The 13,721-nt window shown below is 37.7% G+C and overlaps 1 protein-coding gene across 1 annotated transcript; it reads right to left on the bottom strand.

The window, feature by feature from the left end:
* Positions 1-5,521: 5,521 nt before the first annotated feature.
* Positions 5,522-13,241, bottom strand: LOC128243719 (coiled-coil domain-containing protein 113-like). Its single transcript, XM_052961640.1, has 8 exons — positions 13,105-13,241; positions 12,005-12,305; positions 11,448-11,603; positions 11,090-11,170; positions 10,477-10,632; positions 9,629-9,736; positions 9,083-9,238; positions 5,522-6,300 (listed from the first exon to the last, which is right to left on the bottom strand). The coding sequence occupies exons 1-8, from the start codon at positions 13,212-13,214 to the stop codon at positions 6,211-6,213; spliced, it is 1,158 nt and encodes a 385-aa protein (XP_052817600.1). The 5' UTR covers positions 13,215-13,241; the 3' UTR covers positions 5,522-6,210.
* Positions 13,242-13,721: the final 480 nt, after the last annotated feature.

Here is a 13,721-nt window from a genome sequence, read left to right on the forward strand (position 1 = left end):
CGTATAGCTCTGCCACCACTGTTTTTGGTCATGTTGTTTAACACTTACATTTCTTTGGCCATCCAAATAGTGTCTGTCTCATGATTAGACCAGATCCTATTGTTCCTTAATTAAAAGGACCAGTCAAGCCAGATACTTTTATTGCAGCAGTTGCACCATTAAAGGTCAATGTCTGGTTGGTGAAATTATGGGGACTGCTAAATAAACAGGAGCTTACCAAGGAAGATTTTGTCTCATGGTCTGCATTACATGCTTCCATACAACATAATAGTACAATTGAGGCTCTTATGTTCTTGAATTCGCACATTCGGATACCATAGTAAAAAACTCCATGAATGTAGTTAAGGCTGCAACAGAATTCCTCAACACTGGACAAAATCCAGATCAACCACTGCATGCAATAGCTCAATCAATAAGGTGCAACACATGGAGAAGATGAATATCTTATCATGGTTGATACACATTGAGACGGCAGCATTCCATGTCATTGGCGACTGATTTGATGCAAGGGTTTAGACAACTGTCATCTTTAATGCCGGGATTGCAGAAAGTGGAGTCGATGACTCCTCATTGAAAGCCATAAATTTAACCAGGACAAGGCATGCCTAACAGATAGCAGCTGCGGACATCTGAATCCTGCAGCATAATGCCTACGACAAATATATAGAAACTATCCTAGCGGGAGAGAACTATCGAATTTCACAGACGTGTGTGGCAAGATGACAGCAGAGCAACCACAGTTTAAATATAGGTCCGTTGTGTTTGAAAAGGAACTTTGTTTATTTCAGATCATCGAATCAATCATGACAAGAAATTGTCTGAGCTACCGTGTGCAATGTTCATTGCATGGGTATTCAACTTTGACCATATCAATTATGCTGGATGGCTCTCGATGCATATCAGAGACATGTACTCTCTGTCAGAAATGCACCCTGCCATCTACAAAGAGCTTGTGGCAGAAAAGTCAATTGCACACAAAACAAACTGTCCATTATCTGTCATGGCACATAATCAAGCACAGGCAAATGCCAATGTGAAAGGAGATGGCTTGACTGTCGGCTTGACTGACAATCCATATGCAATACAAAGCTAGATGTTTGTAGGCCCCGAAATATTACAAACGGTGGCAGAGTTTGAAGATGACACCATTCATGGTTCAACTGAACATTATGAACTACAGCTGTTCAAACCTCATTTGCCTAGGAAGTGAAGGCTCTTGTTGAGGTCTTTGAAGAAATTGGAAATCCTTTTATAGAGAACAGTGGCGACCTGCTTACACTGGACACAAAGCTCATTATAGACTCTGGGGTACATACAAATGTAGAAAAAGCGTACAAAGTGGACCAGGAGCACTATGACCTCTTTGTCAAAGAAATGTTTGTCGATCAAACAAAGTCAATCAATGACCCAATAATGAAAAACAAACTTCCAGGTTTCAACAATGAGGGAAGACTGTTTCCTGTTTTCCAGATTGTACATTGCATGCTAATCCAGGGAGGGTAATTTTGAAGAGTTTTGCAAACACAAAAAACAGCCATAGCCTCCAGCACTCTTGAAAGGTGGGGCACTAAATTCTGGAAACAAGACAGACTTACTTGTAGAACTTGCAGCTTTGGCGTGACCAGTAGACGCAAACCCATAAGTAATTGCAAAAATACTGGTAGGTGCAGTAATAGCTAAAATTGTGCCTCCAATAAAACTCACAAACAGTTGATGACTATTCTAAAACAGTATTCATGGCAAACATTGAACAACACCTGCAACATGCCGATAGGATTGATATCATGCTGTATGTTTACGCCCAATTGGGTTAGGAGGAGAGTGGAGCTTTCATCAAATATGCCAAGTAACTAAGTTTTCTTTGTGTTAGTGAGAGCAAGACATAATTGCTTCACCTGTTGTTGGCAGAAGAGGCTTCAGACAGAGACCTTCCTGATAAAAAAAAAACACAAGTCTTCAGCACATACGGGGTCAACCTACTTTCAGCACCTAAGAGATTTATAGCAGATTTGCAGATTAAAACAATGCACGCAAAGGCACACCAGAGTGGTACATAACTCTGGTCATGATTAGGACATGCGACTTTGATGCAGTCGTGAACATTCTGTCAAAACTAGAAAGCATTGCATAGCACATGAAGTCTTGATATCATTTGGTGTAGGGAAGAACCATCGGTAAATTGTACCACATACTCTTACAACTACTTTAGGCCCACCTCATGAACCAGCATTGACCTAATGTATGCGTTCACGGGAAGTGACTCTTCGTCCGTAATTGTTGACATTGGGAAGAAGACAGCATGGAAACGTGGGATGTATTACGGGATGATGCATTCTGGTTACTCCCTGCTGCCCCTCAAAATTTACTTGTCAGCACAATTGAAGTTCTAAAGAAATATGTTGTTCTCTTGTACGATAATACATGTCAACAGACTGAGGCAATTAAAGCAAGGCAGCATCTCTTTACACATCAATCTAGAGCAGGGCATGTCTGAGTCAGTCACTACAAACATTAACCATATAACAAGTACTGTAAACTGGGGATGGCACCAAAGTGATGGTTCATGGTCACATAAATGGACCACCACTGGTCAGGCACAAGACATGTGTAATGTACTGATACACTGAAATTGTCGCAACGCATGGTCAAAGGGGTAAGTGCAAATGCAGCAAGGCAAGCCATCAGTGCAGGGCCCTTTGTCCTTGTGAAGGCAACTGGTACCAAGAGTGACTATAAATGTATAGATTTGATAGTGATATAAACCTTTATTCGTGATTCTGATGTGCAACGTACAATAAGCGACGAATACCGTACACATGTGTGAAAACCCTAAGTATTCATGTTTTCAAATAATAACGTGTAATGGGGCTCGTATTGGACATGTATAGTATTAATTCAAAACTGCTTTTCGCTGTGGTAAACCAAATCCCTTAATTGTTATAACATATTATACATCTGTGGGTTGATTTGTTGGCACACTTCGAACAGTCGTTTCTATTTTTACTACTGACAATGATTCACTGGTTGTATAAAATTGCCATTTTAAATTATATAAACGTTTTTTTTTTAAAGAAAATATTTTGTTTATCAAATTATGTAAGTGGCCAATGGCTTCCTTGGCCTAAAATTTGTATATTTAGACACCAAGAACATGAGTCTATGACATATAGTAACAAAGATAAAAGCATTTGAAGAAATTGTCGGCCATTTCGGCGGCCATTTTGAAAAATGACCGCCATGGTCACAACGAGGCGCTGCTGACTTCGGTCCATATCTAAAAATAATCATTAGGGGATGTTTTATATGTGTGCCAAGTTTCATGCTTTTAACCCAAAGTGCACTATTCTACCAAAATTTGCCCTAAACAGTCCAACTTTAATGAAAATTGTGGTCTTCCAAGATGATTGAGCAATTATTGATCAACATTTGCTGAAGGGTTCTAACGTTTTGTATTGTTGTTTTAACACTTCTTATGATTTGCCACACTTTATTTCGTATTTAAAAAAAAGTGCATTTTACAAACCATGAGCGAGTCACTTTAATAAGCGGAGGACAGTATTTATGACAACGTCATTCTGACCTAAATTGTCAGTTTTATGTCTGATTGCTTTATCTTCTTAATTAGGGATCCATCCCATATTAAGTTCATCATGTATTGTGTTATACACAGCCGCTGTTCATTCGTTTCTGAATTTCGCGCATGTTTGTCAGTCACGGTTTATCTATTATATTGTAATAATTTCAAGACTTGCCAGTGGATAAATATCTGGTGTATTTCTAGCTGACTGGAAAATTAGCAGGCTGGAATAGGTTCAAATTATGACAGGGGCGGGTCCAGGAATTGATGTAAGAGGGGGCGTAACTTAAGGGCGTCACCCCTCCCTTAGAATAGATTGTTTTTGTTTAAATTCTGGCCACGGATTGTTAAGGGTACTCCCCATAGAAAATTAAAAAAAAAATTCGAACTGTTGCAAAGGGGGCGTAATTTATTACTTTTTTCTCCTAAATTGAAATAAAAAAGAATATTTGATGATGATATGGGATGGGGTGGCACCGGGTGCACCGCACCCCTAGTCCTGCTTGTGCTAGTCATACGGAAAAAATGCGAGAATGAGACAAAGAAATATCGCGCCATCGATTCCGTTGGTCTTTCAATGTTATAGAACTGAGCACTTATCCACTGATTTTCATTCGACCAGTACCCACATTTAAACAATTCGATTGCTTAATAATAATATTGTTTGAATATACATTGGCAAATCGATGAAGAGCTTGAAGATTTCCATATAAAATCCTACCACTAAAGAGGCACGGGTACCGTCTCCGAGGCCTAGTGGTTAAGGCGTCCGCCTACAAAGCTGGAGGTCGTGGGTTCAATCCCGGACCGCGTCATACCGAAAGACGTTAAAAGTTGGTACAAGTAGCTCCCTTGCCTGGCGCTCGGCATCTAAAGGGTAGTACTTGGAAAAGTGGTATACTCAGTACTGGTTCAACCCAGGAAAGTTGTATCCCGTGTATCGGTGGTTTACACCGAGCACGTTAAAGAACCATGAGGTCTCTTCGCAAAGAGCTAGGGTATCGCACCCGGATCTCTTTTATCTCACTCTGTTTCTTCTAGTCTTCCAATGTATGGATTTGACTGCGAATTGCCGTCACTTCTATCTCATGTCACTTATGGCATTTAAACACAAATTAAGTCGTGATGGCGTCACGGCGGGGTCAAGCCATAATGCAACCAATGGGCGCGGACAGACCTTGATAAACTCATATAAACAACAAAACAGGTCGTGGGTTTGAGCTCCGCCAGGGGTACTTTCTCTTGACCACTCGAAATGGACAACAGTTCCGGTCTCTACTAAGGGAACGGAGTGTTTCTGTAAGCAATCAGCTTTTGTCACGATCGAGCTAAGAGAAATAAGTATTAACTAAAAACTACACAGAAATTGATCTTAAGTGTTTTACTGCCCCGATATACTAGAAGTTGAGCATTTGCTTCAGGTACGGAAAGTTGCGGGGTTAATCCGCGGGTGCGTCAAACCGATAAACGTTAAAATGGCGTCTATCCCTTGCCTGGGGGCATTACAGAGGTGGAACTGGGAAATTCTGAGTTGAAAGTACTGTATACAACCCAATGTATTGGGGTCACGGACATTACGGTATGAAAAGTCGAAGGGTTGATACGCGGGTCCGTCGTACCGGAAGACGTTAAATGGCGTATATCCCATACCTGGAGCATTACAAGGGTAGAAGTGGGAACTTCAGAATTGCAAGTACTGGCATAACCCCAGGAAGGGTATATCTAATGTATTGGTGCTTTACACAGGGCATGTTACAGAACCAAGAGGTGTCTTCGCACCCCGATCTTCTTGTATTTCGCTCTGTCACTTCAACTATGATTATACCGAGATGGGACTGGGCATTGCTGCCAATTCTACACATGTACCTCATGTCAATATTTGTGATGGCGCCATGGCGGGGTCTAGCCTTAATGCAGTCAATAGGCGTGGTCATAAACTCATAATGAACAAACATCTTAGTTTTATTCATTCACTCTTATGAATGCATAAAAACAATACCATGCAGTGTTCCAAATATCACAATGTGTTCCATTGAGGAATCAATGATCAAATATATATATTTAATTACATCACCTATAAATATCCATCTCTTTCTTACAATGAGAATACAACATTTGCATGCAATATAAGTTATAAATACACATGAAATTGTTGGTATAAAATGAAATATATTATAACAGTGTAACAGATTAAAACAAATGCATAATAAATCTTTACAATCACTATACACAGCATATAGGGATCACATTACAAGATTTTTAGATTGTTCAATAATGAAAATAAGTTATTTACATAATTATTATAATTGTAGTTCAATTCATTCCAAGCGCGAAAAAATCCTACCTTAATCCAAACTCTTAGCCGAAAATCTGGTAATCGGATGCAAATTATTATGTAGTAACATAATATACAAAGGTTAAAAAAACTAAATTAAATTTTATATTCCTTTTATTTTGTCTTCATTCTTAATTCTTTCCTTTTAGATATTCACAGAAACATCAAAATCAAGACACACTAGTAAATATATTCCACAAAACAAGTAAGTCAGTTTCCAAAAATTGTTCCAATTACACATATATTTACATACAGATCACAAGTACATATTACATCTGCCTTCGCCGTTTGTTGCGGCCTAGTGGGCTTCCATCATGAAATACTGGTTGGCCTTTTGGTGGCTTGTCTTCAGCTGTTGCCATGTCTTTCTGTGAGTTCGCAGCGCCATCTGACAAAATACACAAGAACATGACATAAGTATGTATGTGATATTGAGGCATGAATTTTAAAGTCAATTTCAGGACATTATTAAAGTATTATTACAGATAGATTTATGGGTCTTGCTACCCGTGTGCGTATTGTTACTGTGTACTAAGTTTCATGAAAATAGTCTAGATGGATGTCACTGAGGCTATTACCCAATTTCATGAAAAATACTTATGTCAAATCTTAATCTCAGTCTCAACTCATTTTACCATATAGCATCAAAAGTTGTTAAAAATATATGTGTTGCACCTTTTAAAAGCACATTCTATCTTGATTAACGCCTTTGGTCAACATTCCGAGGGAAAAATATTCTACAGCCAAAAAAGTATTTGACTACAGTTCATTGTTTTTTAACAATAACTCAGGTGTATTTTTTGCTCTTATATTAGATTTCTTTAAATGATAAAAAAATTGTTTTTATCAACACAATCTATGAGAAAATATGTTTTCAAAAAATATATAAACATTTTGAATCATGCTATGCTTTCATGTGGTAAATTGAGTTGAGAGTGAGATTGAGATATTTGACTTGAGTATTTTCTGATATTGGGGCCAGATATTAAAATTTCAGTCTGTAAATGAGCCTTTAAAACAAGTAAGAGTAACAAAAATGCTTTTTTTTCTACCAACAGTAAGATTATATGTAAGATTTGTTTTGGATTTCTTTGACAATATTCATAAGGATTGAAAGTACTTTTACTGTTTTTGATATTGCTGGTTATAGGAAAAAACATTACATTATTATTTGGCACCAATTAAAGATGTGTTCCTTTTTTCTAAAATAGGTGTAATTTCTGAATAAAAAACCTGATAATTGATTCCTTTGATGATTTAACTTCATAAAACATTACAATTCTCATAATTTAAGTTATAGTGAACAATATATAAATAAAAAGACCAGCAACTGTTAAGGCTGAGTAGTTTATATAGAGACTTGTAAGAAGCAGAAATGGGTCTGGAAAATATGATGTAAGAAAAAATATGACATCAATGGGCCCTTTGTTCAGAAAATTATAAAAGTTAACAAAGTTGTTATCAACACCATTGTTACTTTTTAAATCTTTACTCCTCTGAAACTTTCATGGATACATTTGGGATCTGAAGTATTTTAAAAAGGGTCGGTAGAGACTTTTTTAACAGTTGATATGATCATATCATGAATTTTCACCCTTCAAAGTTAACAATATTGTAGTTGATTATGTTGTTAACTTTAACAAAGCTCTGAACAATCGGCCGAACGTTTCATTTGACAGCCAATACAATTGTGGCACCCAGGTCAAAGGTACCTTCAGCGTTACAGTTTAAGTCAGGTTTTTAAAAGAGCAGGTTACTACAGAAATGAGACAGGGTGCTGCAGGAAAGCGACAGGGTGCTTCAGAAATGAGACAGGGTGCTGCAGGAAAGCGACAGGGTGCTTCAGAAATGAGACAGGGTGCTGCAGGAAAGGGACAGGGTGCTGCAGAAATGAGACAGGGTGCTGCAGGAAAGGGACAGGGTGCTGCAGGAAAGAGACAGGGTGCTGCAGGAAAGGGACAGGGTGCTGCAGAAATGAGACAGGGTGCTGCAGGAAAGGGACAGGGTGCTGCAGAAATGAGACAGGGTGCTTCAGGAAAGGGACAGGGTGCTGCAGAAATGAGACAGGGTGCTGCAGGAAAGGGACAGGGTGCTGCAGAAATGAGACAGGGTGCTGCAGGAAAGGGACAGGGTGCTGCAGGAAAGGGACAGGGTGCTGCAGAAATGGGACAGGGTGCTGCAGGGAAGGGACAGGGTGCTGCAGAAAAGGGACAAGGTGCTGCAGGGAAGGGACAGGGTGATGCAGAAAAGGGACAGGGTGCTGCAGGAAAGGGACAGGGTGCTGCAGAAATGAGACAGGGTGCTGCAGGAAAGGGACAGGGTGCTGCAGGAAAGGGACAGGGTGCTGCAGGAAAGGGACAGGGTGCTGCAGTAAAGGGACAGGGTGAAAAGGGCACATTGTATTTAAGTTTCAACTGCCATATTAATGTTAACTTTGTATGTATTTATAATCATACAATAATCTTTTAAACAAAACAAAGGAAATATTTGATTATCCAAAGCATTCAATTCCGAAAAGGCAGAATTAAGGGTGGTCTCTTGAGGGCAGAGGGATGCTACTAAAAAGAGCAGGCTGCAGATCTATTCTATAACTCTTTGGCTAAAAACCTGAATGTGTTCATGTTTTTTCCCCCAAAATAACTACGAGAACCATTTCTGCTTTCTACGGTTCAAGAACTACATGAGTATGTTGTTCTGAGACGAGCACGCCACTCCCAGTTTCCCCTTCCTCTGTTTGTCTGGCCCTGCCCATCCCCTCCCTCCCAACTCCCCCACCCTCTCAGGCTGCTGAACTTCTCCACAAGTATCACTTGCAGTTTCTAGGTATTCCGATGGATAGATGGTTGTGGGAAGAAAAAATAGACAGTGAGAAAAGTAGGTTAGAGAAAATTGGACAAGATGGAAAAATACAGAATAAAAAGAAAGAATGCAAAAAAATACACAAAGAAAGAGAACAAAAATCTTTTAAAAATGGATAAAGTTGAATGACTTCTTCTTAAGCAAGTTAACAATAACATTAGTGAAAAAGAATACTCAAAATCCATTGAAAAAAGGCATAGATGGATTCAAACACAATTTTAAAACACCAGAAATTATAGTCAAGAACGCCGCAAAAAAATGTATGTGATGATCAACATGTTTACATTTCACCCCTGTGAGACGACACCTACCTCTGCAATATCAACCTTCCTCTCCCAGCTCTTGACTTTCTTCTGCAATTCATACAGGTCGGCCTTCTCTGATACATACTCCATCACCTCTGGCACGCGGTAGTCCGCCAACTGCTGACGGAGCTTTTTGTTTCGACGCTCGGCTTTTGCCCTCTCCTATACATACACAGGATGGTTTGGTGAATGAAAGTTTCAATTAATATCAAAAAGTAGGAGTATGAACCATTAGAAAATGTTGTAATAATAACATGACAAATTATGCAGCTATTGATAATTTACTTCATATTAGTGTTAATGAATTGAAATACATTTCATAAAGGTTTTTCATACTTAAATCATGTTTTTTCATCAGATAAGCCTGATAAGGACCTTACTTAAATCTTTATTCTGTAAATAAACCAGTTGTACTTCATTATGTGAGGAAATAAACAGGCTGTTTTCTCCAACAATCTTAAACCCATCTTTACTTTAATACCGGTAACCACTGGACCAACTGAACCACAAAATAAATATATCAATACATGAATATTTTAGACAGTATATTACCTCTTCCACTACAGTGGTCTCTGAATCTATTCGTGTGAGCAGATCATTACGTGATGTGATCTCTGACTTGAGTCTCTCAGACTCCATGGTCAGGGTGGACAGCTTTTTCTGAAACACATAGCAACTTTCAGCATAATAAACCACAGGTATATGTGTTGCAGCTGACACTAATAAAACAAAGTTTTGTACCAGGTTTGAGAGTGTTTTCTTTCTGTTTATCTTTGCATTTACTCTCACATCAGAGAAGTAACAAGGCTTACCATTCAACAACGAGCCTGTGGATAAATACAATGCTATCAACTTTAATCACATGCTTGTTTTGAATACTGTCCTTGACCTAATGGAACATATCAGAAAAGTCACTCTTTTTGGTGGTTGAAATTATATACTGTAACACTCGTACTGAAGTGCTCATGTATAATTTCAATCACTCAGTTTGTAGGTACAGTACCTATAACTTGCACATCTTGGAACTGTATAGAAGACATTCAGTAGACATGCAGAAATGGTTAATAACTTACATACACTAGATTGATCTAAATTTGTGTCATTACCTAAAAAGAGTGAGTGATCAGTCTTAGGATCAAACAAGGGATGATAAACAAATCACTTTAAGTATTTTAACATATTTCATTGCCGTTTACCTTCATCGTGATCAGTATTTACAACAATGGTATAGAGTATACACTAAGCAAATGGGCAACTTCTTCCCTATGAGCACATAAACTTGATAAGTATTTTGCCTTCAAGTAACAAATCAAAAGAACAACCAGAACTAAGCTACTACCTGCCCCATACATCTTATAATACGCTCCCTCACCTGTACCAGTATCTACCCATAGCCTTACCTTGTAGGAGTTGAGGACCTGTGTAGTGCTACCCGTCATCTGTTTGAGGCGGAGAAGATCCTGGTTTCGCTCATCAATCTTCTCCAGGTACTGCTGGTTCTCAATACGCAGCTGGTTAAAGTCCACCTCATGTAAAACCTCACCCATCTCCTCTTTCTATACACACAACAAAGAGAATTACGTTATTGTTCATTTAATACTAATATATTTTAACTTGATTGTTAAGACCAATGTTAGTGGACATAGAACACGCTTGAGTCTGTTTCTTGGTTAGAAACCAGAACCAGTGTCATTTTAATGAGGCCATAAGAATGTACCTGTGGTGGGCCAAATTCACTACCTATATGAAGTCAGAGAAGTCAGACACCTTTGGTCGAGTGAGACACCTTTACCAAAAAGCCCTTTCACTCTTTAAGTTGATTGACTCATTTGATCTCTTAAAGGTAAATATGTTAATCAGGTTCCTTATTAAGATACGGACTGAAGCTTTTTTAATGTGTATAAAAATATATTGTAAAATTGATTCTTATGTCTTAAAATGATTTCTTTTTATTTACCTTCAAAAACTAATATATGCTAATATCTTGTCATTTAAAGATGAATTTACTGGTACCTGTTTTAATTGCAAATGAAGCTTCTTTTTCTGAACCTTCAGAGTTGAATTTTTCAAGCGCAGTTTTTCTATCAAAGTATCCTGAAATAAAGTTAAGAATTCAAAATGAAGAAAAACAAGAAACATTACAGTACCACATATAGATAAACTGTGAGACTGTGTGTGTGTGAATAGAAATTATTCAGTCAGGATTCATAACACATGAACCATAGCATTTATATCTTAACATGTATATGAATGCATGTTACTCTGTTATTTAACCATCCATGCATGTAAACTCACAGATTAATGCAAAACAAACAACATACTTATATGTGATGAACAAGTAACTAATATTTAGGAATAATTATTAAATTACTCTTGATCGAAGTCTGTCCTCAAAGTATCTGACAATTTTCTCTGCAACAACTTTCCCCTGGTTGGATTTATCCGATCCCTTCATTATATCCCTGTCAAACTCGTAGGACTCTTTCTTTGTCTCTGCAAGCCTTAAATCAGCCTCCTCCATAATTGCCTAAAATGTCAACCAAAATTGTAAAGAAGATTTGCTGAAATTATACAACAGAGTTTGAAATAACTAAAACAATCAGGTACAGAAATGTTGATGACAAACTACAGAGTGCTGTTCAAATAACTCAAAATATATTTTCAGAAGTTGCCTGCCACTGTTTTGATTCACTGTGGCTCAAAACAAAATAAGTTTTCTTCAGTCTATGATTTATATAAACAACTTTGCTTTGCGGTTCATCGACATGACATATTTACAATACTGTACTTTTAGATGGTTAATTAAGTGCAGCTTACATTAATCATGAAAAAACACTTCAAAAATATTATTAAATTACCAGTAAATTCATTAAATTACCAATCAATACATGATATATACATGAGAAGTTATCTGAAGCAGGGGCATACCTTGTATAAATCCAGGACATTTTCTGACTCTTCCTTCAGTTTATCAATTTCTTCTCTCAGTTCTTCAATCTCTCTTTGTGCAATGTCACATTTTTGTTCTGCTGAGAGGCGGAGTGATTTGTCAATATTGCTGCTGCGTGACTTTGACCTTTTCCTGTCCACCCTGCGGACGAGGTCCTGTGATGATTGAGAGGGTGTAGCGCCAGTCCCGGGGGTGACCCCACCCATGTCCTTGGGTTCAACCCTCTCCAGGTATTTTTCAAACATGTGGGTTTCTGTGGCAAGCACTTCATTTGCTCGGCTGAAAATTGACAAAATAGTGAGCATTCAAGAAACAAAGGGGTTCAAATGAATGAATTTCTGAGAACCAAACTGTCCCGGCCTTTGATAAGGACCATATGTGCTACAAATGTAATGAAGCACTAGGATCCTGGATCTGGTAGCCACATTCTCCAGTGGCGTAAAAGGTAAACTTTCATATCTACTGTATCTCAACGTCTTCATGACAGAAATGTATCTCAGACTACCGTTTATGTTCAATTTTCCTTATCACTATAACATTGAAGTTCAAGAACTATGACAATTCACAACACTTCATTATGGATTGATTTTAGGTAAGGTTGTCGCCTTTAAAACAAATTAATCTTCATGATAACCTGTGCACTTGATCAAAGGTAAAGCCCAGGACAAGTAAAATTGTCAAAGATAAGGTTTAAACTTCTTAGGGTCAGCTTGCTGGAAAGGGCCAGTTATATAAGATTTCTTGCCTTAAGAAATAAGATCAGAATCAAGGCTTATTTCAATAGTTCAATGCATTGTACCTAAATTAAGGTATTATTTAATTTTTAATACAATATTTTTGACTAATGAGCAATAGATTATAGATATTGTACAGCCAACTTTTTCTCATTTCCAACAAGATAAACAATTTCATAAACATTTAACAGTACTGTTAAACTACAAATCTCTTATTCAGAATTTACTAAAATCAATACAATTTATAGAAAAATGTAAACATTTGTAAAATCACGTCACGGGCACATAGAAATAAGCAAAATGGGCTCAAAAGTTTACTAAATTTTGCGATGAAACTAACTTACATTGTGTCTTCTACAAGTTGGAATAATTGTTCGTCTGTTAAGTCCTGTAGCGGGTCTTCTCCAGCCTCATTACTTGTATCGTGAGTATCAACACTTTCTGTATCCGCCATTTTGCTTGTTGTGTTGCTAATGACAATATCCGGGTTCTTCGTAGCAGTCAACTGTTTTACTAGCGCGGAGCAGGCAATCGTTTAACTTTAACAGATAATTACTTAATAATGCTACATGCATTTTATAACTTAATCGATGTGTAATACAAAATCATGTTAAAATTATTATTCAGAATGCTTCAGTTATACCCATTCCGACAGTCTAAATCGTTAAATCGATCCATGTGAAGATGTCCGGTTATGAATAGATAATCGATCTATTATCATGTAATGATGAAAACTGCCAGGGTATTAAAGGTACCGCTAATTTAATAGTACGTGCATGCGTGTGACTTTGGTAGCCATTGGTCACATCGATGACAGCCTTTTCAATTTCTTGACTATATTTTAAATCAATATTATGCTTGGTGCAGTCAATCTTGAAATGGCCTATAATTAAAGATGCTCTTTGAGGGCCGAGACCCTGCACAACTTAATTGTTGTTCATGGTTCAAATTTTGCCTTCCT

The sequence above is a fragment of the Mya arenaria genome, chromosome 8, assembly GCF_026914265.1.
Source record: "Mya arenaria isolate MELC-2E11 chromosome 8, ASM2691426v1".
In the NCBI taxonomy this organism is placed as follows: Eukaryota; Metazoa; Mollusca; class Bivalvia; order Myida; family Myidae; genus Mya; species Mya arenaria.